This window comes from Globicephala melas, chromosome 12 (assembly GCF_963455315.2).
Source record: "Globicephala melas chromosome 12, mGloMel1.2, whole genome shotgun sequence".
NCBI classification, from domain to species: Eukaryota; Metazoa; Chordata; class Mammalia; order Artiodactyla; family Delphinidae; genus Globicephala; species Globicephala melas.
In genome coordinates this window covers 35,698,497-35,725,876 of record NC_083325.1, presented here as the reverse complement: position 1 = coordinate 35,725,876, position 27,380 = coordinate 35,698,497, and the positions used below count along the sequence as shown (strand labels likewise).

The following is a 27,380-nucleotide window of genomic DNA, read 5'->3' as shown; positions in this document are numbered from 1 at the left end:
TTATTCTTCTTTCACTTAGTGTTTCCTGTATCTGACTGGTAGTTCCCCCACCCCATAGTAGTGGACAGGGTATTGTTGTATGAGGGTGTGTGTGTGTAGTAATGATAAAGCTATGACATTATTAAAATTACAAAAATGAAAATAAACTTTTGGGGGGTGTTTTGATGCAGACAGCTTTACTAAACCGCCTGGAGCGAATTTTCGAAGCATGTTTTCCTTCCATATTTGTCCCTGATACTGAAGAAGAAGTTACTTCCCTGAAGCACTTGCTGGAAGCAAGCACCTTGCCAATACAAAGAAGAGAGGCCTTAGCTGAAAGTGGGTAAGTAGTAGACACTTTTCAGATAGCATGTATATTTGTTAGTTTCAACTGTTCTAATTTATAAGATTATCTAAGGTTATCTTAAACCATTAAGGTTCTAAAATATTACTGTGTTTAAGTTTAAAAAATTATATTGTGCTAAAAGATATGATTTAAAAAACTCTCTACTTGTCCATTTTTGAGCTTTTTTTAAAAAAATTCTAAATCGATATTCTAATCAATTTTTTATATTATTTTTTGATTTCCTAGTATGATAGATGAAAATTTAGATCTTACATCTGCTATTCTCTTCTCTTCATCTTCCCAGTATACTTATATCATAGTTTTTGGTTAAATTGTTATTTGGTATTTTCATTATTACGATCATATATATAGTGTTCACAGCTAAGCCACTATTTTCTTTATAGTATACCTTTTTCCTGGATTTAATAATTGCCTCTCTTTTTCATTTACTGAGTCTTTCCCTACCCTCCAGCAGCCTGTGAATATAATTTTACTTGTGATAAGACCTATCAAGCTGACCATTCCATTTTTTACCTGGAGTCCTCCATCTTCCAGTTCCTTCCAATCTGGAATGGATCAGTCTGGGCCCCCTAAACACATGTTGTCTTGGGACTTCCCTTCACTTAAATCCCATTTTGGTGGAGCACATCCTCTAATAGCCTCCTCAGAGAAAAAGGTACACAGGAGGTAAAATTTTACTTTATTCTACCGCTACATCAAATTTATAATTTAGGGTCTTTTGTTGCTGGTGTTCTGAAATTTCACAATGAAGTATCTCGATATGAATCTTTTTTCATTCATTGGACTGAGTACTAGGTAGGAACCTTTCAATCTGGAAGCTTCTGTTCTTCAGTATTGAGCAATTCTCTTATAATGACAATTACCTTCCTCCATTGCCTCTGTTTTCTTTCTGGAACTCCTATTAATTATTAGATGTTAGAGGGTCTAGATTGACTTGCTAATTTTATTCTTATTCCTGGATAGTTCTGTTACATTTCGTTACTCCCCACCTCTGGAGGCAGGATTTCTTAATTTCATTGAAGATGCATATTATTTTTGCTTCTTGACTTTTGTTTTGGGGTGATTTCTGAGAACAGAAGGGGATAAAAAGGTTGATGTTTTGCCATCTTTAAACTGTAGATATTTTTTTAAAATATGCTAGCTGTACAGATAGTTCATACTCTTAGACCCAAGAGATTCATTCTCAGGAAATAACACAATTCTGCAATAACACACACCATAAAATACAGGAAGATATTCTTGTACTACTAGCAATAGGAGCCAAACAGTAAGAACAACTTAATTAAAACTGTATGATGATTGTGGCTAAATAAATGATGATGCATCTGTCTAATAGAACATTACACAACCACTGAAAAAGATACATATGTACATAAGGAAATGCTTAAAATCTGAAAAAAGAATACAGAATTTTAAATATGCTGTAATTGCAACTGTATTTGTGGGTCAAGACTCAAGGAGAAAACATATTAAATAGCTCCAGAAAGATGGTGGGATGCTGGGTGGTATCTTTCCTCCTTTTAAATATTTTTGCCTTACAATTTAAAAAAAATAACAAACAGGCCAAATTTTTGCTTGATTGTTTCAAATGAATTTAACTTACTTTTCTAATGACTAAGTGTTGGCTGTTGATTTCATTCAGATAGTAGTTATATACTCATGTTAGACACAAGATTAATTGAAATGTATATTTCACAGTCACATTAAAAGTAGAATTCATGGTGAAAGCTATTCAGTAACCCATGAAAGCTATTGAGTAACCCATGGCTTCATCGTGACCTTTGCAGGGAACTGCTGGATGTGTGGGCTGAGCTACAGGACATCCATGATGCACATGGCTTGAGATATCAGTGGGGTGGCTCCCATAGCAACAAGAAGCTCTTGTGCTCCTTGGGAATAGACACCCGAAACATTGTGAGTTTATTAGTACCTTGGAAAATCCTTTAATCAACCTATGAATGTTTTTAAATTCTGTCACACTTCTGTTGAAACTAGTTCCTCAGAAAAATAAATATTAGTTGGTTTAACATGTTCATGTATTTTTGAATATGCCAACTTTTAAGCATAAATCTATCTAGATTTTTCTGCAATATTTCTTATTTTTAGGAAAAGTTGTTCTAGTGTTTTTCCTTAACTATAAAATGAAGGAATTGGGCTAGGAGATCAAAAATATAACCCCATAAGGGCAATTTAACAATTTCTTCAATTTATCATTCACGATGTATGTAATAAAGCATTACAAGCATATTTTGGAAACTTTCATTCTATGACAGATCATTCTCTAAATATATGTTCTTTCTCTCTAACGTACGTATATAGCTCTTCACGGGCAATAAGAAGCAACCTGTTATAGTGCCCATGTATGCAGCAGGATTGGTAAGTACAAAGATGTCTTTGCATGTGTTTATCATTGCTGCATTTATTCTGTAAAATCATCTTGCATAGCATGACATGGAAAGTGTATTTTAAGGGACGTTTACGGTGGGGGCATTTACTGTGGGGCCGTTAAGAGAATACAGTATATCCTTTTTCGATCTCATAAATCCCTTCAAGTCTTGATCTGAGGATATTTTTCTGTATTCTATTAATTATAGACACTTTTGCTTTAGATTGAAAATTATTTTTTATCATAGTAATATTAGTGCTCATAACTTTTTGTAAAATCCACCTTTGGAAGTCTCTCTCTTTTAATTTGCTTTTAAAAAGAAGAAGCTGAAGTATCTGAAGCCTTAGCTATCACTTGTTTTAATGCATTTACGATTATTTTTAAATAATGCAGTATTGAAGCCATGGATGTATATCAAAGCTTGGAAATACCAAATTATAACAAATGAAAATGAGTCAGGACCCATAATTGGTATTTAGTTTTTCCATTAATGTTTTAAACGTGTTGAATTTTGTTTTTTCAGATATGCCAGGTAGTCCAGGAAAACTGAGGAATTTTCATTCTGTACCTTATCAAGGCTCAGTCACATTTTAAAGTTTGACTTGTTTGTGGTTTTTGGTGTGTCTTTGAGTTATTGGTGCATAAAAATGTCCTATCAAAGTAAAAGTATTTTAAAATTCTTTCACCAATAACTTGAAAATAAGAAAAAGATACTGTGTTTAAGATAGAGAAAAAAATAACTGAGGAACCCTTGGTATGGAGTTTAAGTTTAAAAACCCTTTATGTGCATGTGAAAATGAATTTGCTGTGGAACTTGACCTTTTTTTAATCTGCAAACTTTTCCATGAATAAGCTCTAATTATTGTTATTGAATTGTTTGCTTTGTTTTGTTTTGTGGAATTGCACAAAAACTTCTGTGCTTGACCTTTTTAAAAAAAATCAGTTTCTGCTCCTTTGTGAATGGTTATCTTGTATTTTCAAAACACCTTGATCATCCCTACTCTCTTTTATGTTGTAGGTAAATGTAATCCAGAACGTTTCTTTAACTTTCTGGTTATGTGGATCTCTTTCCTCAGGGAGTAGCATTCTAGAGATTGTTGGTGGTGTTATTGTCACATTCTGCATAGGAAGTAGGAATTTAATTTGTGGGCACTTTTCATTCAGCATGTTGGCGACAGTAACCTACTTAATGCTCTGTGTTAGGGTCAGCACATTAGCCAATTCTTTAAGTTTTATGTGGAATTAGAGACTAATGTCTATGCTTTTTTTCCTATCTTAATTACAACCTTTTATTAGTAATGTAATTTTACCATTTTTGTAAGCTTTTAATACCAAAGTTGGTTTAGTGAATGTATCATCTCCTCCTCCATCTGTGTGACGCCTTATATTTAGAAACTTATTCTTTTTCATATCCGGTTTCAAATTTTAATGATACCTGAATTTTTCCCATGGTACTTTACGCACATGAGATGTTCAGTATCTTTTGATCTCATCTTGAGGAATAGTACCTGAAATTGTCATTTAAGTCACTGGCTCTGAGACTTTAAGGTGCATTGGAGTGGCTTGGAAGACTCGTTAAAACACAGAATGCTGAGCACCACCCCCATAGTTTCTTATTCGGTAGGTCTGGGGTAGGTCTCAAAAATTTGCACATTTGACAAGTTCCCAGGTGATAGAGAAGCTACTGATGGGGACCACTTTGAGAACCACTGACTTAAGGGAGAGTTCATATTAGAAAAGTTGGCTAAGACTAGTAATTGTTTGCCAAATGCATGGAGCCTTTGTAGAAGGGCACACTAGAAAGCCTGTATAATGTGTATGGTATTGAATTAGACCATGAATTTATTTTCATTTTTCAAGCTGCTAGGTTAAAGCCTTTCACATGCACTGTTAAGAACTAAATCTGTAAATTGCTTATTTAGCTTATGCTTGATTTTATGAGGGTAGGGGGATTCTCCTGAAAACTTGGTTTTAGAAATGCATAGATTCTAACTATAAGATTCCTGACTTAGCAGCTTTGGGTTTTTTTCCCCAGTAGTAAAGGGAGACTTTTATTTGGTTGATAACTATTCAAGAACTTATCAAGTATTATTTTAAAATTTGTAAAAGCTTGGGCCTTTTTTCATGCCAGTAACCTGGATTATTACCCATTATTTTTAGTGTTTGGTAGAACATTAATGCAAAATGCTGATTTTTTTCTTCTTCTTTGTTTCTACATCCATCTTGAATGTTTTTCTCTCTTACTCAAAAAGTGTGTTAGATTCATAGTGGAATATGTAAGATGTTTTCCCCTCTGAAATGACTGTCTCTGCTTTGCCAGTCCAAAGAACCAAGAATTAAGGTTCCCATCTATAGTGGAGCAAGGATCAAACACTAAATTCACATTGAAACATGTAGACGTCATCACATTATATGGTGTGTTTTAGAATCAGCTCTCACCTCTCCAAGCACCACCATGGTGTAATGTGTATGAAGAGTGCCCTTTCCTGCAGTTTCAGATCTGAAACATCAGAATAATGTTGGATTCTTAGGGCATGGATGTGATATACTGTTCTGCTTGCCTCTTCCCCGCTCCCACTATCCCATGTGCTTATGCTTTTGTGTGACAGTGATAACCAGGCACTTTACAACAAATCCAGTTCAATTACAACGTCTTGCTTCAAAAAGTTTGGATTCCAAAGGTATTATTATGAAACATTTCCCATTATAGTGCTGTAAGATTTTCACGAAGCAAAATTTAGGACTAGTTCCTTTTTGTCTTCAGTTCTTTTCAGATGACCTGTTTTCTTTCTGCTTTCTACTAGATTAACTTTCTTGTAAAAAAAGTTTACAAAGTTTATGGGCTGATCCTTCCCCCCCATTAATGGCTAATATGCCTTTTTCAGGGTATGTTAGAGCCCACCAAGGAACCATTGAAACCACTATCTGCTGCAGAGAAAATCGCTTCCATCGGTCAGACAACCGCTGTGTCACCAGAAATGAACACATGTACATCTGACCAATTCCAGGTAAAAATATCTGGATGTATATAGATATTTTTATGCATGTATATACACGTATGTCCACACACATTGTTGTTTCCCTTAATATATAACTTTTAGTTTTTGAAATACTTTTAAAATTTAGTTTCATGATAGATGTGATTTCAGTTACTTATTAATATCCCTTGAAATACAATGAGCAAGTTCTCTTTAATTTAAAAAAATAGAAAAGGCAATTTGAGAACTGGCTGGTTATGGGTAAGTCCTTTAAACCTATCCAGGACTTAGTCTTTTTACCTATAAAATGAGGACTTTGAAGCAAGCATCTCTAAAAATCCCTTACAGCTTGAACATTATATGATCATTATTACTGACACACAAATCTGGTAAGTGCTAGATTTCAAAAAAATGGAAAACACTGCATTTGTACCAGCTCTTCAAGTCTGCTATAGTGTGTTTTTCCTGAAGCCTGCAAAAATTTTATAAAGTAATAAAATTTAAGTGTGTTTATTACATCAAAAACTGTTGTTTTGAGAGTTTGAATAAAGCTGTTAAGTTAAAAATGATGTAGCCTTTAACAAAACATTCTATGGATTAGGAAAAAAAGAAAGCTCTCTTACCTTTCTTATCCTTTACCTCCTTGGGACATTTAAGCACAAATCGTATTTCAGTCTAATATGTTTAATATCAAAGCCTTCCCTCTTACTTTTTATCTGGGAGAACATAGCCACTTTGGTTTGCTTACTTTTTCGACATCAAATTGTTTTTTAAAATATTAGTATTCTTAATGAACATTACCATTTCTAAAACATATTCTTGCTGTGTTTGTCATTTCTTAACCTTAAATATCATCTTTGATTATGTCTAACACAATAATGTATGTTTGGACAGCCTTTTCCAAAATGTATGTTCCATTGAACACTAATTCCCAGAAATGCTCCACTAAAGAAGGGTTCCATAGTGAAGTAAGTTTGGGAAATATTTCATATCATACCCTACAACCACCCTTGGAGATTCACAACCCACACATTAAGGACTCTGAAGAATCTTGCAGTGAATAACCCTATTTAATTTTACTTCATTTCTCAAGTTTACTTGGCCACAGGACCCTTTTCTGAAGAACATACTTTGGAAAATAATTTTGTAAAGCAAGGTCCTACTTTTTCAGGTGTGTTTCAAGAAACATCTAATATTACTGCTCTGTACCACTGTGGTTTATACTTGGGCTTAGCTTAAACATCCCTCTGAAGCCAGTTTATTACTGGCACTGAATTAGTGGGCAAGGGGACCTAATGCGTAAAATGCCTGGCCTTATTGATGGCTGGGCAACAGGCAAGGTGCCTTGGGCAAAATGTCTCAGTAGGTTGAATCTGTCCTTAGCTCTCTTCTTTTCATTGGCCTTATATTGCCCTCTGGCTATCAGCTGCTCTCCCAGGCCTGCCAGGTTTATGCAGGTTCCAAAATTACTTCTCCCACAGCACATTCTCACTTCTGCCCCAATCAACATTCTTATTCCTACAATGCTAGGTATTAGGAAAGTAATTTGAGTAACTGCCTGGTATGTTTTCTGGAAATGGAGCTGTTCTTACTTGAGGCCACTTGTTGCTACTTTTACTTGCCTCCTTCTCCTCTTCTCTATCCAACCACTTCCACGTGTTACAGCCCCATAAGTTATTGCTTATTTTATCAGAGTTAGCTGTCACCTGTCATTTTTGCCTAGTCATACCTCATACTTATCATCTTTCTTATATAATTTAATTATAGACTTGATTAAAAGTCTAGATAACCTAAAAAAAGCATGTGTGTTAATTTAACAGAAGATTTTTAGTAGAAATTAGTGTGTGTTAATTTAATGGAGGTTAGTTGCAGCTCCATATGTATTCAGCTGCTGCCACCTCTGTGCATACATATACACCCCTATGTACTTGCAATCAAGGGACTCTCTCCCTATTTACAGGCAAGTGTAGGAATTTTCAGCAACATTTAAGCATATCTAACATTTTTGCTGGAAGATGGAACTTGGTCTCTTGCTACTTATATTTTTTAAAAGCTCTTTTTAAGCAAATATGTCCTTTTATTCTGTTTCATGCACACATTTCTCTTTTTAAAAAATACACATGTAAATAATGAATTAACAAGTTTATTCTGTACTTTTTTATGGTAGTTTGTGATCCTCACTGGCTTTAGTTTTTAGGCTTTTGGGAAACCAGTGAAAATAATATTTCCCAGTGGAAATTCAAACTTATTTCTGAATTGACTTGAGCCTGTGTAGGTCTGCATTCTAACATTCAAATTGAAGATTTCTGCATGCGTATCAGAGTTTTGTGCTGAGATGCCTAACCGCCATCACTAGATTGCATGACCTTTGCTTGGCTCCATACTTCTGATTCAGGTTAAGATACTTAACAAACATCTGAAATGCATTGTAAAGATTCTCTATATAAAGTGATATTTCTTACCACTATTCTTTGGCATGCAATGTATATATTATATATACATTATATAAACATGTATATATTTTTCACTTAACATTTTGGCCATGCAGTCTTTCTCCTAGTGATAATTTTCAGATTAAACAGCCATAGCCATTAGTGCTAGAAGCTTAGCAAAATGTGTCAGGAAAGACCTGTTCAATACCTAAATTTCCCCGTGCCCCCGCCCAAAGCGTATAGCAGACCTTCCTCTTATGTTTTGGCATCATTGAACAGGGACTTTCAAACTTATCATAGTTGTATAATTCTCATTATGACTGCATTCTTTTTGGCCTGTCTTTTCTATTTCAGTTTGGTACCCATAGAATTTTTATCTTCCACATCAGTTTGTACTCATCAGTCTTATAGCCATTGCATCTCTTGTTTAGGAATTTAATATTTTACTAACAACTGTTAATGTTTTTTTAAAAGATACTTTTACCTGAAAAAAACAGTTTATAGGTAAAAACCAGTAGTGATACTTTTTGTTGTTGTCGTTTGCATCTTTATCCACTGAATTTCAAGGTCACACCATTCACGGTGCCATTGATTCCCCTCTAAGATCAGTACTTTAACCATACTTTATTCACTGCTGAGTAAAGTCAGCTCTCTGGCTATCAGTTACCCAGCTAGTCACCACTAGCAAACTTCTTTTCTTAGGCTACTTTATGTTGCTATTTCAGTTGTGAATCAGAGTTTTAGAGATAGAAGAAAGAAAAAATGACTATCTAGCACTGTACTCTCTTTTTACACTTAGAAAAACATATTTGGAAAGACTAAGTGATTTACCCAAAAGCACACATCAGTGCTATAGCTAGGACTAGAGCCAGAGTCTCCTGTCTCTAGTCTTTTCTTTCCCCCTCTTTTTATTATGACCTTGTCTCCTTTCTTTTGTCTCTGCATTAATCATTCATGCCACATTACTTAAAGTTGTTTGAAAATGTTTCGTTCCAGTGCTTTCTCCTTAAGTTGCCTACTTGTCTGTGCCGTTAGTTAGCCTATAATTATTTAGGTATCTGTTTTTCATCTTTCTCTTTTCCACTAAATTTTGATTCATGATTTAGCACCTCATTATTATAATATTGGCTGTGTCTTCAAAATGCCATACACCTCTGTGAGAAGCTAAAATTCCAGAAAATCACTGAAATATTTCAAAACATCCAGCTACTTGACATCGTTTAGGTAAAACATGTTAATGAAACACCTTTGCTCCATATACCCAGAAACTTTGTTATTATGTAAATCTGGGTTTGGTCCATCCAGTCAGTGTTGAATAGTTCTAAAGGTGTTTCTGATCTAGAAGTAGAATAATATAAGTTGAATCTGTTGGAATGCCTAGAGCTTTTTGTTTGTTTTTGAGATCAGCTAAAGAAAATCTTTTCTAAATGTTATTTATCGGTCTTGCAGGTAGGTTATAAACGAGATTTTCACCAGGATTTTTAAAAATTTTATTTGAAATAATTATAGATTCACAGGAAGTTGCAAAGGTAGTACAGAAGAGGTGCCTTGTGTCTTCACCAGTTTCCCCCATGATTACATCTTACATAATCATAGTACAATATCAAAACCAAGAATCTGACATTTGTGCAGTATGTGTGTGTGGTTCTGTGTCATCTTTCCATGTGTGTGACTACCTCCACAGTCAGCATACAGCATTTCTTCCATTTCCACAGCCAAGCCCCCGCCCCACCCCACTCCAGCTCCCACAACTCTCTCTCACCCCTGGCAACCACTAATGTTAGTGTTTTATTTTGTTTATACCTAGCCCCTCCACCTCCAGGCCCGACTTATATGGGGGAGACTAAGTGCTTATAGTAACATGCCTATAATTGGTTATCAAAGCAATTGTATTATAATGTCATGGGATTGAACTTTCAAAAATAGCCGATTCATGTTCCCTTCCTACAGGGAACAATGTCTTTGTCTACACAGAAAAAATGATTATAAAGTTGTTGTTTTTTTATTTTTTTATATTTTATTCATTTATTTTTGGCTGTGTTGGGTCTTTGTTGCTGCGTGCGGGCTCTCTCTAGTTACAGCAAGCAGGGGCTACTCTTTGCTAAGGTGCGCGTGTTGCTCCGCGGCATGTGGGATCCTCCTGGGCCAGGGCTCGAACCTGTGTCCCCTGCATTGGCAGGCAGGTTCCTAACCACTGCACCACCAGGGAAGTCCCGATTATAAAGTTTTAATAAGTGCCTACCTTACAGTAAAGCATGGTGGTGAGCAATATAGAAAAAAAAAGATGGCAACATGTTGATAGTAAGAGTCTAATAAAATACAGGTTATTTCAATAATTGTTGCCAACACCACCCTCAAAATAAAACAAGAAAATGAAAAGGAGGCATTTTTTTTCTTGTCAAGAATATTCTTAAAATAAAGCAGCAATCATTTTTAAATGTTTTGTACTACCTTCCATCTTCTATGTATCATTTGCTCATTTTATCTTTATGTGTTTGGTAGTTAACAGAATTTTAAAACCTAGAATACTCAAATGAGTTCTGCATATACTTTTCAGTACATTATTTTAAAAATTAAATTCTAATACTGATTATAAGTAATTTCTAAATTAAAGAAGATGATTGATTTTTTTAATTTTTATATATAAGGAAACCAACTAAATTAACTATACATGTTTATACAACTAGTTACTTAGTCTTTAATAACCCAAATTGCCTCACTTTCAGTGGTACCTTCTCTATTGCATTATATTATCTATTAAGAAATTTTAAGTGGATAGTCATTTAAAATAAAGTGGATAACTCTTTAGTGAAAAAAAAATCAGTGATGTTTTAAAATATTTTTATTGTAATCAAGCCAGTAGTTTAAATCATGATTTGAGAATAGATTGAAATCTTGACATAGGATCAGTCCATAAATTTCTGTTTGAAAATGTAAAGATAATTCCATTTCTCAGATACAACATTTTTAATGTCAACAAGCTGTACTGTTTATAAATTTTGCAATTTCAGTTTGTGTTAATATTTGTAGATAACCTTCTGAAATTGTAAATTATCCCAATTTTGTCTTTAGGTATCTTATTGCCTAATGATCTTGCTATAATAGTGTTTCGTTTTATTTTTAAGGATTCTTTATGTTGCTACAACCTATACTGATTAATTTTGATTTTTTGGTTTTCAACTCTAGGAGTCTCTACCACCCGTCCAGTTTGACTGGAGTAGCAGTGGCCTTACTAACCCTTTAGATGGTACGTCTCTCCGTAGAGCCTCTAGCACCAGAGCTAGAGTTAAGAAAGCTACAAAGTTCAGACAGACTTCTCTCTGCTGACTTCCTTTTTTGTTTGAACATAACTTCTTATCTTTGGAAATTCAGGCTTTCTTTCTGAATAGTGATTGCTCAAGAAACCAGCTGTTACTAGTATTAACAGTATTAATGTCCATATATAGGTAGTAGTAGCCAGATAAAATTTTAGTTTCTTTATCTCAAGACAAAAACAAGCTTCCTTATTTTTCACAAATATCTAGGCAGTTTAAATGATATTTTAGGTAAGACCAATTTACTTGAAATTTTTTTTTATAGTCTTAGTTCATGGAATTTTCTTGGATGCAAAGTCTTGTGTGTAGAGGCTGCTTTAAAGCACAAAGCACAATTATTTAACCGAAAACAATGTGCAAATAGATCCATATTTATTGACTCAAAGTAGTTTTCAGATTTAATAATATTTTATAGTACACTTATATGCAAAGGAAAAACGAATGATTTTCATGATCCTTTTCTAAAACTTATCTCAAAATACTAGTAGGTAGTTCCAGAAATAATTGGTTTCACTTATGGCTTTAAAAGAAAATCCTGAAAAAGGATTCCAATAACTTATTCCAATAAGGTGGGGTTTTTAAGTAATACAAAATGCTAGTTTTCCTGTGTGTTGACATCACAAGTTTTAATTGGACTCTGAGGTATAATTACTCTTACTCCTTATACTTCATAAGTTGTTTGAGCCATGGTCTAAAACACCTGCTATTCTATCAGCTTTGCCTTAGAGTGGGGGATCCCAGGATATCTGGAAAGCATCCAATTGAATATCCGTGCTGAAGGAAAGCCTGGATGCACCTTCTGCTGTTGTCTGGTGTCTTATTCAGTCAAATCATCATGCTTTTTATTAACAAACAACTTCTTTAAAAATGTATACTATTTCTGATTACTGTTTCAGAGTTAAAGGGGAACAGTACAGCTTGAGGTTGCACATCAGGGTAGGGCAGTTATGACATTCCTTATTACGTTATTTTATTTTAAACTAAGTTAATGTATTGGTGCCTGTCCTGAAACTGACAACTTTGTCACTTTTAAAAAGCATTAATTAGAAACCAACACTACTAACATAAAAGATTTATTTGGGCATGTACAGTGATTTAATGTTGGGTTGAGATTAAAGTATTGTTTCCCTTTAACGGGTATACTTTCCCCTTGGTCTTTCTGGTATGGCTTCGAGTTTCAATTGAAAGAACCGAACTCCTAACTAAAACCTTACTAAGTGTCAAATTATTTACGTTGTACATGAGAAAATGTACATTGAATTAAATTGTTACTTTAGAAATGTCCTTAGCAGTGAAAAACTAATACTGTACACATTGTTTTAATGTTGATTTAAAAATATGTAATGACTACTAATTATAACCTGCATGTTCAAGTGTGTGTCTTACCCCTTTTTACACATAACCCCTCCTCCCTTGGCTTACCTTCTGTGTGGCTGCCTACCAACACGGTCACTGAATTTCAAGCTAGTGGAGGTTCCACTCTTCTGAACCTTGATTTCTTTGGGCCCGTGGATGACAGTAGCTCTAGCAGCAGCACCACAATCCCAGGTCAGCAGAGTGTTAAAACCATAATTCTAGTTTATTTACTAAAAGCATGACCACATCACTTGACTTTCCTATAAACAAGGAAACAAGTAGATTGTATTCTCTATAATGTCTACTACTTTTCTTTCATCTATCTACTGCTATTTTCTAGTAGTGTAACTATAACAAATGACTTATGTGAAATGTATTTTAAGGAAAGCTTAAAATTATACTGACAGAGTATAATATTCAGAGCTGAAAGTAGTTTCTAGATATAAAACAGCCCTAATGTCCTTACACAGTTAAAGGCAGGGGTTTTTTTTCCCCCTGTAAATAGAAAATGTGATATTTTATATGCTTATTTTTAAAGCATATTCTACAAAGCCATTTGAAAAAATACAAATTTAGAGATATAAGAATATTTTAGTACACAAAGGTGACTTTACATTATAGTGTCTGTGATAATAGAACCTTTTACAAATTCTAGCATTCAATTAGTTGTTCATTAGTGCTGCTAAATGTATAATTAGGTTCCAAAATGTTGGAGTCTAGCACTTAGTTATATAGTCCCACATAGAATTATTACTGTTTTATGTAGCTCTTGAATAGAAAGTTTACTGTTTTCCATGGAGGAAAAAAAAATGTTAAAGATAATAATAGAAAATAATTGCTATGAGATACTAAAAGCTAGAAATTAAAACTTACGGGAGTGCCTGTTAAATTAATGTTCAGCCTGGCAAAAGTTCAGTTCATTGACCAAAGGCCTAATGTACTTTGTCATTTTCTAACTGAATAAACGATTAAAATATAATGGCATTTTTATGTTTACATTTTATTTAATATGATTTTAATGACTCCCTGTCATCCCAACTTGTGATCTGGTAATCATGCCCATTGATACCAGACGGCTGTTGAGGTGCTATATAGATGCTGATGCCCAGAATGCATAGGGAGGGTCCCTCTCAGTCCCCACTAGGATCAGTTAGACAGCCAGCCTGGTTCTGAGAATCTGCTGGTTTTGTTCAGCTAGATAACCCTGCCACCCACTTCTAGCAATTTAGGAGCCATGATGGGAAATGGGGGAGACTAAGACAATCAGCTAAGGGTGAACCTGGGACCCAGAATGCCCTTCTCCAAGAGCTGGTTATGGAAATCTGATTGTGCTATAAGGACATTCCAAAGCCGTTTTGTAGAATGACTGGATTCCGCAAATCTAATCCCCTGGTTATCATTTTCATTGTTTCCAAGATTTTACAAACATATGAAAAACTAATGTGTCTGGTTTTGACTTCAGAATATTTCACTATTTAAATTACTTCTAAACACATGTGAGCTATGAAATGACCTGGGTGAGCTAATTAGTTTTTAATACTTAATGGGGGGAAGAAACCCAAAAACTTGTGTATCAGTTTCCTTATTACTATAATCCCAAGAATGAATTACCAAGCTCCTATTTCTAATTTGCTCTCAGCTTTGTTTTGTCATGGACTGTATCATAATTTAAATGAGGTCACTACTTTTGGGTGTCTAAAAACCTGGTTTAAATTTAATTTTGGTTACATTTCAAACTCAGTTAAAAATCACCCATAAGAGCACAAATCATCTGACTGTATAAAGAAGTACAGAAATGACCTGATAAACCAGGCTCAGTATACATACACAGCTTTGAGAAGAGCAAGCAGTTTCAGAAGCTTAGAGCTGTAATGGAAATGAAATTAGCATGGTCAATGGCGGTCCTCATTACTTTGGAACCTTTTAAATATTTTCCTTCCGTATTTTCATTAATATACTCTAGCTGCTGTGTAAACCTGATTACTATAAATTTGCTTTGGCTTGTTTTATTGCTATTGGGTTTTGTTAAAACTTACCATCAAGCTACAGGTGTCAACCCTTTCCTGAGTATTCCATTTCACCACTTGCTTGCACTTTTTCTGACTTGTTTCTGGGAAAGTCATTTTGTCTTAGCTTGCGGTTATTTAATTATTTTGTGTTTGAGACTTAGGAGGTTGGCATAGAACTTGGTTGGCTAGCTTTACTTATGTAACTAAACTATGCCTCATTAAGGTTCTGTTAAAAAAAAAACCTCTTCCATTAAAAAAATTACTCTCCAGTTTTTTGTGTAGAGTAAGTAGTTGTCTTGTTTTTGAAAAGTATAAAATATAGCCATAGTACTTTTTTTGGTGGTAATGGTTTTGGGAGGTTGGGGGAGGTTGAAGGGGTTTTTAAAAATCTCCCACTTCACTGTTTGACGGCCAAGTTGTCAGTATTGTATAAACCCAACTAAATTTTTACTAGCACTTTCCTGTTGCCAGTCAGAATGCAATTGTTTACTCTGCATTGTGCATTCACCATCTACTTAAATTTTGTGGTTACTTGGAATCTAACCTTTCATAGTGGAGGAAGGAGGTGCTTTGGGTTCATCTGGTCCCTTTACAGGCATCTGTAAATTTTTACATTTTAATTGCAACCTTAATACTTATTATAGAAATACAAAGAAAGGGCCTTTTAAATTATATTTTGAAACTGTACCTTAATGAAATACTAAAAACTTCGGAGAGTCAACAAACATTTTCTATAGCCTTCCTCCCTTGTTGGACATGGTAACTGTGGAAGCCGCTTGTGCTAGTATGATTTCTGTAAACATCTGAGATCTGTGTTTACATCTGCTAGTCAGCTACAAAGGTGGTTAATAGAAGGCAGTTCCTGATTTTTTTTCTTAACCTAGAAATATCCTAAAGGAGGAAACTTGTTTGTTAATATCGATATGGTACATGTATATATAATTTTATCTACGGGTCTTAGGGCTTTTTTAGAAATGATAAGTAGAAATTGATGAAGCTATAAGACATTTGTACTTACAGTCTGCTTTTCTATTATACCCTGAAACTACTGAATTTGCTAAAACCAAAGAGAGTGTAGGATTAAAAAGTTTTTATCTGATTACCTTTATTTTCCAACGCTCAGCTTGAGTTGAAAATATTTAATTGTTCCTTGTTTTTTGTAGTCCTCATATTTGATATAAATTAATATTCAAGGAAAGTTTTAAAATATGTATGTATATTTTAATGAAGTCAGATGGGAAGGATTTTAATAGATTTTACAATAAATCTAATCCTTTAACTTAGCTTTGTTTTGAATTTTTCTAACAAGATATTTGAACTGTTAGCCACTAGATTCAGCTATGAGACAATAGAAGTATAACCCTTGAGACAATTTTCATTTTGTTCAAACGTAGTGCTTTTATTCACTTTTTCTGAAAATATTTTACCCTCCCCACTTCTTACCTGAAGAAAGAACAATGCGGTATATAACTTTTCTTTAGTAATAATTTGATACTTTGGGTAATATTTCATGTCCTCAGATAGTCAGAATATATTTAAACTAACCAAATTATTTACTGTATCTGAGACTTTATATTAACTTACAAATTTGGGGATATGGATGAAAATAATGGAGGATAAATGGTCAGGGAGGTAAGGGAAAAGGGAGGTTCAAAAAATGAAGTTAAATCAGTCAATTTAAAAATTGAGGTGTCATATTATGTAACAAATCATGTGCATTCTATTTATAAAACATTGATAACCTTCATATCACAAACAAATACAAAATTTAGGGAGTTTTCTATAGCAGATAGAATTTTTTAGAAGTATTTTGATGGTATCGTCTACATAAACGTTAGATTAATTAAGGCTATATTTATACCAGAGTGGAATTTTAAGAGTATTTTCCTACTTTATAAAAACTCCGAAGAGTGGAATTTATAATTTAAAAACTAAATGCAATATTACAGTGTTCTAAAGATGTGTTGTGCTTATAAAGACTCAGATGTTTACAGAGTAATTGCCTTTTGCATCTTGGATTGTGGCTGAGTACCCATTGCAGCTTGCCATCACTGACTATCATTTTATACTATAAGGTGTGGATCCAGAGTTGTATGAGTTAACAACTTCTAAGCTGGAAATCTCCACCTCAAGCCTCAAAGTGACTGATGCATTTGCGAGACTCATGTCCACAGTAGAGAAGACAAGCACATCTACCAGGTAAAAGCTAGTGCTCATTACACCCTAATTTTGAATTCTGTGTTAAACAAAGTAGCCCAGATGGGAAAGCACATAAGTTGGCAGTATTTCAATATATTATATTAAAATTCACTTTACATTTATAAAACCAATAGATGCCTAATTCCAGAAAATAGTATCAAATTATGTTTAATTATGGATTTACTAGAGCGGAGCTATTTCATGAGAGACTGGAAAGGGCTGACAGATGTCGTTTTCTCTCCTTCCCTACCCCTACACCCAACTTTGTAGAGAAGAATCTGATAAAAGAATTGAGATCATGAAGCCATTACAGAAATGCTCCCCCTTTTCTTTCATAACTACTGAGATGATCATCTTTGAGAACCCAGTTTCACACTCCCAGAGTCACCTATGCTGATCCTTTCACCTCTGGGCTAAGAGAGAGTAGGGAATGGCCACTGTTTTATTTTCTGAATTTTCGCTAATGTATAACACCTCTGATTTGGGTCGTGAAGCCTTGCTTTTTTTTTTTTTTTGCGGTATGCGGGCCTCTCACTGTTGTGGCCTCTCCCGTTGCGGAGCACAGGCTCCAGACGCACAGGCTCAGCGGCCATGGCTCACGGGCCCAGCCGCTCCGCGGCACGTGGGATCCAGGGCACGAACCCATGTCCCCTGCACCCATGTCCCCTGCATCGGCAGGCGGACTCTCAACCGCTGCGCCACCAGGGAAGCCCGAAGCCTTGCTTTTAACAAGCTTTCTGGGAGCCCCTCAGGGGCAGGGCCTTTAGAAAAGCAGTTATCTCAGATACAGGAATGCCATGTGGGCGTTGTGTGCAGGATTCAGGAAACCTTCAGTTTTACATAATTAAGCACTGGAATAATCCATTGCTTTGACATGTTAGCCATAAGAATAAGGCAGTTTCTAATAAGAAGGTAATCTTATGAACCAGGAAGTCACTACTGCAAGAGCAAATACTGGTTGATCGGCATACCAACTCTGCTGTACCAAATCTGTGATTCATCAGCACTTTAAAGTGAAAATATTCACCTGTTTTTGCCCAGTTAGGCAGAGATATTATAGCTTTTTCTCCTGTTTAAATACATTCTACTCACACGTCAAATTCAGATTTATCTTTTAAATCAGTTCTTCTGTAGAAAAACATCCATTTAATAAAGCCGTGTTTTCCTTGCAAATAATAAATGCTTACCTGTCTTAAAACTTTGGCTTGAATTATCACATCACCTTTAAAACTGTGTTTGTGCTTAAGTACCCATTCAACAGATATTTATTATTACTAATACAATTAATATTTATAATCATGAAAATCCATTATTATTTGTTTTATAATTAAGGCTACCCTGAACTTTTCCCGGGAATGGATTTGTAGTCTGCACGTTCTTGTTTAGCCACAGATTCTCTCCCTTGTTCTTATCACCCCTATTTCTTTGTAGTAACACTACCTGGCGCTGTTAAAGCCTCCTATTAAGTGAACTTGCTTGTAAATGAAGCTAGTGTGGATTTTTTGCTTGCTTTCTAATTTCTCTTTCCAAATAAATCATTTTCAAATTAATGTTCTCCTTATACAGATTTCTCATCCATTTTTTCTATATATGTTAACCAAAAGCTAATGACTTTTAAAACAAACAGACAAACAAAAAACTGACACTTTTATCGTTTGGGCTTTCTCCTGCTACTTTTTGGACAACTTTTTCTAAGGACAGCCCTAGTGTTTCCTCACCTTTTTCCCTCTGCAGTCTCACTGAGTGAACTGTAGTAGTTAGTGTTCAAAGTCCCGGTGGTGAGAATTCATTCTTTGTGCCAGTAGGAGGAGCTCTAAGCCACATTGTTAACTTGCTTGCTCTCCTAACTTTTCAACTCACCCTTAAAACATTCTGTACACTAGGGCACTCTTCCAACTCCTACCACTTTAAGTTATTTTATTTTTTCTCTTACTCTGTACTATTATGGAATGAACTGAAACTATAGTGTGTATCCTGGGGTCAGTTTTGTAACTGCATTGAATTAGTCTCTGGTACCTGTCCAGCTTCACATTTAAAACAAAATAAATTGCAAAGAAAACAAGTTGTCAACTTTGTGTTTTCTCTTTGGAGGAATTAACTATTTGAAAGTGGTGAGAAGTGCAAATATTCACAAGTCTTATAATTAGAAGGTAATACTGTAAAGTGCCCCCATGAGTGATTCTCAGTCGTACAGGGGGGAGAAAGGTGGGGTGGCATAATTCCAAAGGAATTTTAAGCATCTTTGTTATTTTTTGGTTTTGCTTCATTTTTTGTTTTTGTTTTTGTTTTTGAATAAAATAAAATTTGAAGTGTACACCTCAGCAAAATCTTGGCTTTTGTCAATACACAGAAGATGGAGTGAAAAAGCACTGAGGAACTGTAGGGTAAGAAAAGGTTAAGAAACAGTGGTCTAGGTAGAGGAAATTTGCCATGTAACAAACAACATCCCATACTCTTTTCCAAATGTCTTTGCATATGTAAGAGAAAGTACATGTGCTGTTCACTTTCTAAACACAGGTTGTGAAAGTGACTTCTTATTTTAAAGAAATGCAAGTTCTCAGTTTTAAAATAGTTCCATCTTCTTGCTTACCTTTTCTAATACAGAGAAAAATTACTTCCTAATCTTAATCAGTGGGTAGCCAGCTAGTTAGTAGCCACAGACCTCTAACTGAAGATTATACAGGCCAGAGGACTAGTTGCCAAAAGGTATGCATGGTTTTTTCTTTTCTTTTTTTGACCTTTTAATTGAGATATAATTCACATGCCATGAAATTCACCCATGTCAAGTGTACAATTCAGTGGCTTCTAGTATATTTGCAAGGTTGTGCAACCATTACCACTAATTCCAGAAGATTTTTATCATCCCCAAGAGAAACCCCGTTCCCATTAGCAGTCACTCCCTATATGCCAGTTTTCCCAGCCCCTGGCAGCTATTAATCTGCCTTCTATCTCTGTGGATTTGCATATTCTGATTATTTCATACTAACAGAATAATACATTATATAGCCTTTTGTGTCTGACTTCTTTCAGTTAGCATAATGTTTTCAAGCTCAGCCAAGTTGTTGCATGTATTGGTACTTTCTATTCCTTTTTTATGGCTGCATAATATTCCATTGTATGGCTATACCACATTTTGTTTATCCCACTAATAAATTAATGGACATTTGGGTTGTTTTCACTTTTTGACTGTTATGAGTAATGCTGCCATGAACATTCATGTACAAGTTTTTGTGTGGACAAATGCTTTCAATTTTCTTGGGAGTGGAACTTCTGGGTCACGTGGTAACACTGTTTAATTTTTTGAAGAACTACCAAACTGTTTTCCAAAGCGCAGTGGCCCCATTTTGCATTTCCACCAATAAAGTTTGAGGGTTCCAATGTCACCACATTCTCACAAGGCTTGTTACTGTCTTTTGGTTATAGTCATCCCAATGGGTATGAAGTGATATCTCATTGTCATTTTGATTTACATTTCCCTGATGGCCAGTGATATTGAGCAGTTTTTCAGGTGCTTATTGACCACTTGTATCTCTTCTTTAGGGAAGTTGTTGTTGTTTTTAAGAACTCTTTACATATTCTGCATACTAGACCTTTATCAGATACAGGATTTGCAAATATTTTATCTCATTCTGCAGGCTGTTTTTTCACTTTCTTGGTAGTGTCCTGTGAAACACAAAAGTTTCTTAATTTTGATGAAGCCCTATATACATGCGTATATGTGTATATATCTCTATAGATAGATATACATATATGTGTACATAAATATGTACATATATATTTCATTGCTTGTGCCTTAGGTGTCATATCTAAGAAACCATTGCCTACTTCAAGGTCAGGAAGGGTTACATCTAGGTTTTCTTTTAAGAGTTTTAAAGTTTCAACTCTTATATTTAGACCTTTGATGTATTTTGAATTAATTTTTGAATATGGTGTAAGGTAGGGGGTCCAACTTCATTCTTTTGCACGTGGATATCCAGTTGTACCAGCACTGGTTGTTGAAAAGACTGTTCTTGCCCCATTTCCCTCTTGTTGAAAATCAGTTTAACCATAAATGTATGGGTTTATTTCTGAACTCTTAATTGTACTGCATTGGCCAAAAGGATAAATCTTAACTAGGAAGAGTATAAATCAAAATTAGGTCACTGCCTTTGGCTTCAAGGAAAGGTCATGATGTAACTTTTTATTTTCAAATTCCCCTCAAGCATTTTCTTCTTTCTTACATTCTAAGAAAACTAGATCACATCAATGCATAGCGACTACAGATAAACGCACAAACTATGAACTACGTAAACTTTTTCTTATTTTTAAATACAACTTCAGACAGCCTTCAAGTAGTGTCTCTGAAATAAGGCAATTGGTAGAAACTCTAGAATAATATTTACCAACCATTCCTTGGGTGAAAACAACTTCTTTGTTCTCCTTCCCCACACCCCAACTGCACTCCACAAGCGAGAAGTCCATTTAGGTGCAATTTTACTGGTTACTGTTTTTAATAATTTTTTATCTTTACAGAAACAGTAAGAGTAGAAAGTTAGAAAATAGACAAAAAATTTTTCATGAAAGTATCACATTCTTACCAGTCAGATCACTATAACTCCTTAGTGCATATTCTTTCAGATCTTTATCTTTGCAAATATACCCATATGAGTGTTGTTTTAACCAAAAAGGAGATTTTATAGTCTATACGGCATTGAGCCTTCCCTTGCAGTCAGTGGTCTCCATCTACTGATTTCAGTAAATTTTCATTTCATCTAATAGCCAGGCTATATGTATTCAAATTCCCCAACAATGTCCTTTCTCTCTGCTTTCTCCAAATCAGCATCCAATCTAGGACTATTGTACCTAGCTGCTATGGCTAAGTCACTTTTAACCTAGTATATCTACCCCCATCCCTTCTGTTTGCTTTTCAGTTTACTAACGCTAGCTTGTTGAAAAGATCGGTCCACTTGTCCTGCAGAACGTCCCAATCTCTGGATTTGTCCATTTGCTTCCTTCAAGTAGTTTTCAAATATTTCTCTATTCCCCTTATTTCCTGTAAACTGGACATTATATCTAAAGGTTTGATGGATTCAGGTAAAGCCTTTTGGCTGGAATACATCATAGGTGTTGTATCGCATCAGACGACACATAATGTCTGGTTGACCCCATCGTGAGTGATGCTAAGATTGACCATGGTGAGAGGCTGCCCTTTCCCATGTAGTCTTCCAGTTTTTCACTTTGAGACTAAAAAGTGAACTATCTGGTTTTATTGTGGAATGATGCAGATAGGCAACTTCCCATCAACCATCCACTTAATAGTTTTACCATGATTTAAGTGCAATTAAAAATGTAGATTTTAATCGGAAAAAATTTGGAGTGCTATTCCATTCTTCTGAGTTGATCTACTGATGGTTTCAGTGTACCTGAAGCTGACCCCCATATTGAAGAACTTTGGTCCTAAAAGTCTGATGTTTTATTTTTCAGTCTTTTCATAAAATCTTTTTATTTCAGCCTGAACTTAAATGTGGTAACAACAGAAAAGTCCAGGTATAAAACAAAGACCTGCATCTATCTTTTCTTTCTTGTTTCATCTCCTGACCTCCTGCACCTCATCCCAAGGACAAAGAAAATACTTAGGTGGAAGAAATAACTTGTGTCGCACCTAATAGAGTACCAACTATCATTTACTGTAAAAGAGGATTGGGCCTTTTAGAGTCAACAATTTTAAATTACTTTGATCTAAAATTAATATCTTTATGACCGCAGCTATCTTTCAGTATATTTAACATCCTAGAAAACATAAAGATTGGATTACAATCATGTGCTCAATTTGAGCCACATTCGAGGCTCAATTGGCATTTTCTGTGGCTCACCTGCTGGGAAGACCCGGGTCAGCAGGAGCTCTTCCTCTCTGTGTCGCCACGCTGATCACTTCTTATATTAGGGGCATTTCATCTATAGGACCCAACAGATTTCGAGATTTCCCCTCTCCCTGAGTCCTTCCTGCCTATGTGCATTCTTGGCATGAGTAGCTGGCCCTAGTGCTGCGGCCTTTGGACCTACCATCTCTCTGCATCCCAGTGGGGCAGAGGCTGGATGTTTTTGAGCTGAGGGCTTTCTGTCCTGGAATTCCCCTTTGGGGTTGAAGAAAGCCTGAGGTTAAAATGACTTACAAGGACCGTGCCAGACATACTTTGCTTTATGTTGAGGCAACTTTGGTAGTTTCTCAGTGGGGAAGGGGAAGTCCAGTTGGGCAGAGTGTTATTAACTAGGGCTTCAGCAGCATATTTCTGCTGCGTAACTTTTTCTTGGCTGCGCCACACAGCACGCAGGATCTTTGTTCCCCGACCAGGAATCGGACACGTGACCCCTGCAGTGGAAGCACGGAATCCTAACCACTGGACCACCAGGGAGTTCCCTAGTAACATTTTAAAAGTATGCCTAGGTAGATGCTTCTAAGCTTAAATAGAGCTGCGAGCTGTGCACAGGTACATGTGAATGTCTACGTACCTGCCTAACTGTAATGAACATACATAAATTCGGTGTGAATCTTTGTAAGGGATTTGGCCTCTGGCACAGGAAGCACTCAACACAAAGGTATTATGAGGTTCAGGGACTGGCAGAGGGAAAGATAACTCAAGTCCCCACAGATTGCTGTCTACCTTGAGAGTAGATTTTCTCCCGTTTGACCTCCAGCAAGTGTCACTTTAACACACATCTCTTTTTTCATTTGTCAACAGGAAACCGAAAAGAGAAGAGCACCTGAGTGAAGAAGCCATCAAGGTGATCGCCAGCCTTCCTGACCTGACGTTCATGCATGCCAAGGTGTTGATGTTCCCAACCACCTTGACACCTTCCACAAGCTCCCAAGAGAAGACAGACTGATAACTGATGTGAACTGGACGGTTTCAGTTGCTTTTCCTTCCCTCCAGCCCTTCCCCACCATCAAAAGCATACCTGCTCTAATTAAAAAAAAAAAAATTAAAGTTCAGCTGATTTGTTGGTAAGCCGCACTAGAAAGGTATACATAGTAATGTATATTTATTTACATACTGAAGTCCTAAATTTATATTAGAAACAAATGTAAATAATCGGGGTGAACATTTTTGAAGATTTATTCTTTTTGTGTTGCTGGGGTGTATACATTTATGTCTTTGTGAAATACACTGGTGGTGTCCTTCTTACAAAACTTTTGAAATAAAAAAATGAAAACTAAAAAGTCAAATCTCCACTGTCTGTGAAATCCCCTTCAGTCTTTTCAGATTGCATTGACTGTCCTATTAATTTTTCACATCATACACTGAATTACTTTTGCTCTCATAAATAAGCTCCAAGTCCCTGTTTAAATTTTTTTTTTTTTTTTTAATTTTACGTGTGGTGGGTTTGTTTCAGATCTGGCTTTTGTTACCCTTTTTGTGCTCTTGTTTAATCTTTTCAGTCTGGCCTGTTGCTGTTTGACCTTTTGCAAGGTACTTTCATCGATTGCGCTTTTGTTCTAGGGTATGGATCATTGTCAGAACTTGATTGAAGGGGTTTAAAGAGATTGTGCCTGTCTGTTTTAAATCAGTTTGGTTTAGAGAAGGACCAAATTACATGAATGTCTTACCATGAAATTTACTTGTTACTGATTGTTTTGTTCTATCATACCACTATTTTTTGAGGATTTTGCACAGTGTAAAATGACATAATCATAGATTGCTATGGTTTAGGCTGTATATACAGTAAAAACTATGGGTTTTAAATGTTTGGGGAAATTCCTATGGAAAAAAAGAGACATGTAGAGGAACCTCTAACAAGGTTAATGTGCATGCCCAAGGTCTTTTGAGATTTCAGTGTGTAAATTTCCTTTTAGCTTACACAAAAATAAAATAATTTAAAAGAAGTTTAGCCTGGTGTCTGTACTTTGGTATCTGAGGGAAAATGTAATGAATTTGAACGTTAAGTTTTATTTCATCTTAATGTGTTTCAATCCAGAAGAAATCATTTGGTAGGGCTTCCAGTTTATTAAAACCAAGAAGAATTAGATTCTCACCCATAAGAATTTGAATCAACCCTTTAAGTAGCTGAGCTGTTTTTATGTAGAACATGAGATCATACAAGAAATTCCCATGATCATTATAATATATCTTCATCAGAATTGGCAAAGTTAAATAGGGATTTGTAGGGAATTTTTTTCTTCCCAAGGAAATACATGCATGAAATTAAGGTGAGCAGAAAATTTCTTAAAAGCACTTTTAAAATATTGTTATTAGATTAGATGTTGCTTCAGCAAAAAGTCACATGATGTATTTCAGTAAAAACAGGCAATCAGCCCAACAGTAGTCCACCTCATCGGCTGTGGGAATGTTCCATTGGAACTCTTCTGCACCTCTGTCATTGACAGAGATTCCTGTGTCACCAGGTTATTACACGGGCCATTGGAACAGTTGCCTGAGTGTAATTTAAGTAAGGCCTGGAGCAAGAATGCTTATCCAGTCCATCTCCTGCCGTTTCCCCAACTTTTTTTTTTTTTTTTCCAGAGAAGGCTTTCCTTCAGAATAGTCACAAGTCTTCAGTGCCCAGTGGACCTTCTGAATGGAAGGATAAAAGTATTCCTCAGCAGACCTTTACATGTTTCAGTAACTGAAGCTTAAAGGGCTGCTTCTACAGTCCATTACAACTAAATGATAATGGTAGCCTTCATCCACCTAGGTTCAGAGCCCATTTATTAACTGTGTGTGATAGCATGAGAAAGTTAATCAACCTTCTCTGAGCCACAGTTATATTATCTTTAAAAATGGGAATGAGGGGCTTCCCTGGTGGCGCAATGGTTGAGAGTCCACCTGCCGACGCAGGGGACACGGGTTCGTGCCCCGGTCCGGGAGGATCCCACATGCCATGGAGCAGCTGGGCCCGTGAGCCATGGCCACTGAGCCTGCGCGTCCAGAGCCTGTGCGCTCCGCAGCGGGAGAGGCCACAACAGTGAGAGGCCCACGTACCGCAAAAAAAAAAAAAAGGGAATGATACCACCTACCTGTGGGGTTGATGTGTTAAATAATAGATGTAAAACATTTATCACATGAGGAGACCGTCAATAAACGATAGCCAGAGCATAGAATCCGCAAAATCTATAAAGGCCCCTGGTGTCCCGGTAGATTCAAGAAGCAGTCACAGGAGATAGGATCAATTAAAATAAGTTATTCTGTTACAATTTAAAAGTAATCAAGTGGACATTTCTCATGAAAGTGCCCCGGCTTTAATGACACACAAAGTGGATAGTCCATCTTATAACCACTTTTCAATAAGCCAGATTTCCCTTTCCCTTTCCCTTTCGTGTGTCATATTGGCCTTTGATGTTTTAATCACTCAGGTACGTTAATACTGGGTTGTCATAGCTTAAGGTCAGGGCTCTAGTGCTGAGGACCAAAAGTGCTCAGCTTTGCACCAGATCAAGGCTCAAATTACACTGGAAAGCAGTAGCAGGGCTGGTGCGGGAAGAGCCGTGAGCATCTCCATGCGAATCTCAGCTAAGGGTGAGCCTGTTGGTTGCAAGCTTGTCTTGGTCATCAGCTGCTTCTGGCAGCAGCTGCCCATTTGTCCTTCTCAAAGTCAGCCAGGAGGACCCTGCAGAGTTGGGGAGAAGAAACCAAGGAATCAGAGACCCTAAAACCAAATCACACACAATGGAGACTGGCTTAGCAATCCCCTTTGGGTCTTTGACATCTTAAAACCAGCCCACTCATCCCCTGGAGTCTCATCTCACTTTATGGCCAAATCCAAATAGCCATACATAATTCCCCAGTTAATTCAAGCCAGACTGGGAAGTTATGGGAGAAACTTCCCTAAATTGAGTCATGTGTCACTACTATTTTTATGAGTCATTCTTTTATAGAGACTTGTTCTTCCCTCTACATGATTGTCATGCTCTTTATTTAGAACTTGTCTTTTTGCTCCCTCATGTTTCTTGAATCAGGATTAGGCTTGGCTATGAGTAACAAAAACCAAAAATACTGCGTTTCATGTAATAAGACTCATCCTTTTGCTACATTGGAACTTCTCTGAAATTGGAATGGGTTAGCTGGATGGGGTAGCTGTTTAATTTGGCAGTGGTTTCTTTTTCTTAGTGATGTATGAAATAACGCTGTTCTTACATTCAATGACAGAGTTGATGGAAGATGGTAACGGTGGCTTCAACGTTAGGACTTTATTTCTCTTGCCTGTAAAACATGAGGAAACAGTCTGGGGCCGGTAAAGAGTCTTCATAAGCTCATCAGAGATGCAAGCTCTTACCATCCTGTTCCACCCTTATCAACACGTGGTTTCTAGCTTATGGTCCACGGTGGCTGCTGGGGGTCCAGCCGCCAAGTCTGCATTCCATCCATCGTGGGCGAAGGGCATGCTT

At 36.1% G+C, this 27,380-nt stretch overlaps 1 protein-coding gene across 4 annotated transcripts in view; it reads left to right on the top strand.

Annotated features, from left to right (window-relative positions):
- AFTPH (aftiphilin) overlaps positions 1 to 24,361 on the top strand; it is a 63,557-nt gene extending 39,196 nt beyond the window's left edge. Inside the window, exons 3-10 of one of the 4 annotated variants that reach the window (XM_060309373.1) lie at positions 171 to 322; positions 2,134 to 2,260; positions 2,666 to 2,722; positions 5,618 to 5,740; positions 11,329 to 11,389; positions 12,831 to 13,004; positions 16,897 to 17,020; positions 23,740 to 24,361. In XM_060309373.1, the coding sequence (XP_060165356.1) occupies positions 171 to 322; positions 2,134 to 2,260; positions 2,666 to 2,722; positions 5,618 to 5,740; positions 11,329 to 11,389; positions 12,831 to 13,004; positions 16,897 to 17,020; positions 23,740 to 23,884 (963 nt within the window). In that variant the 3' untranslated portion in view covers positions 23,885 to 24,361. The remainder of the gene's footprint in view (positions 1 to 170; positions 323 to 2,133; positions 2,261 to 2,665; positions 2,723 to 5,617; positions 5,741 to 11,328; positions 11,390 to 12,830; positions 13,005 to 16,896; positions 17,021 to 23,739) is intronic. The other 3 variants (XM_030877381.2, XM_030877383.2, XR_011377888.1) reach the window with 3 other exon arrangements.
- The last annotated feature ends 3,019 nt before the right edge of the window (positions 24,362 to 27,380 follow it).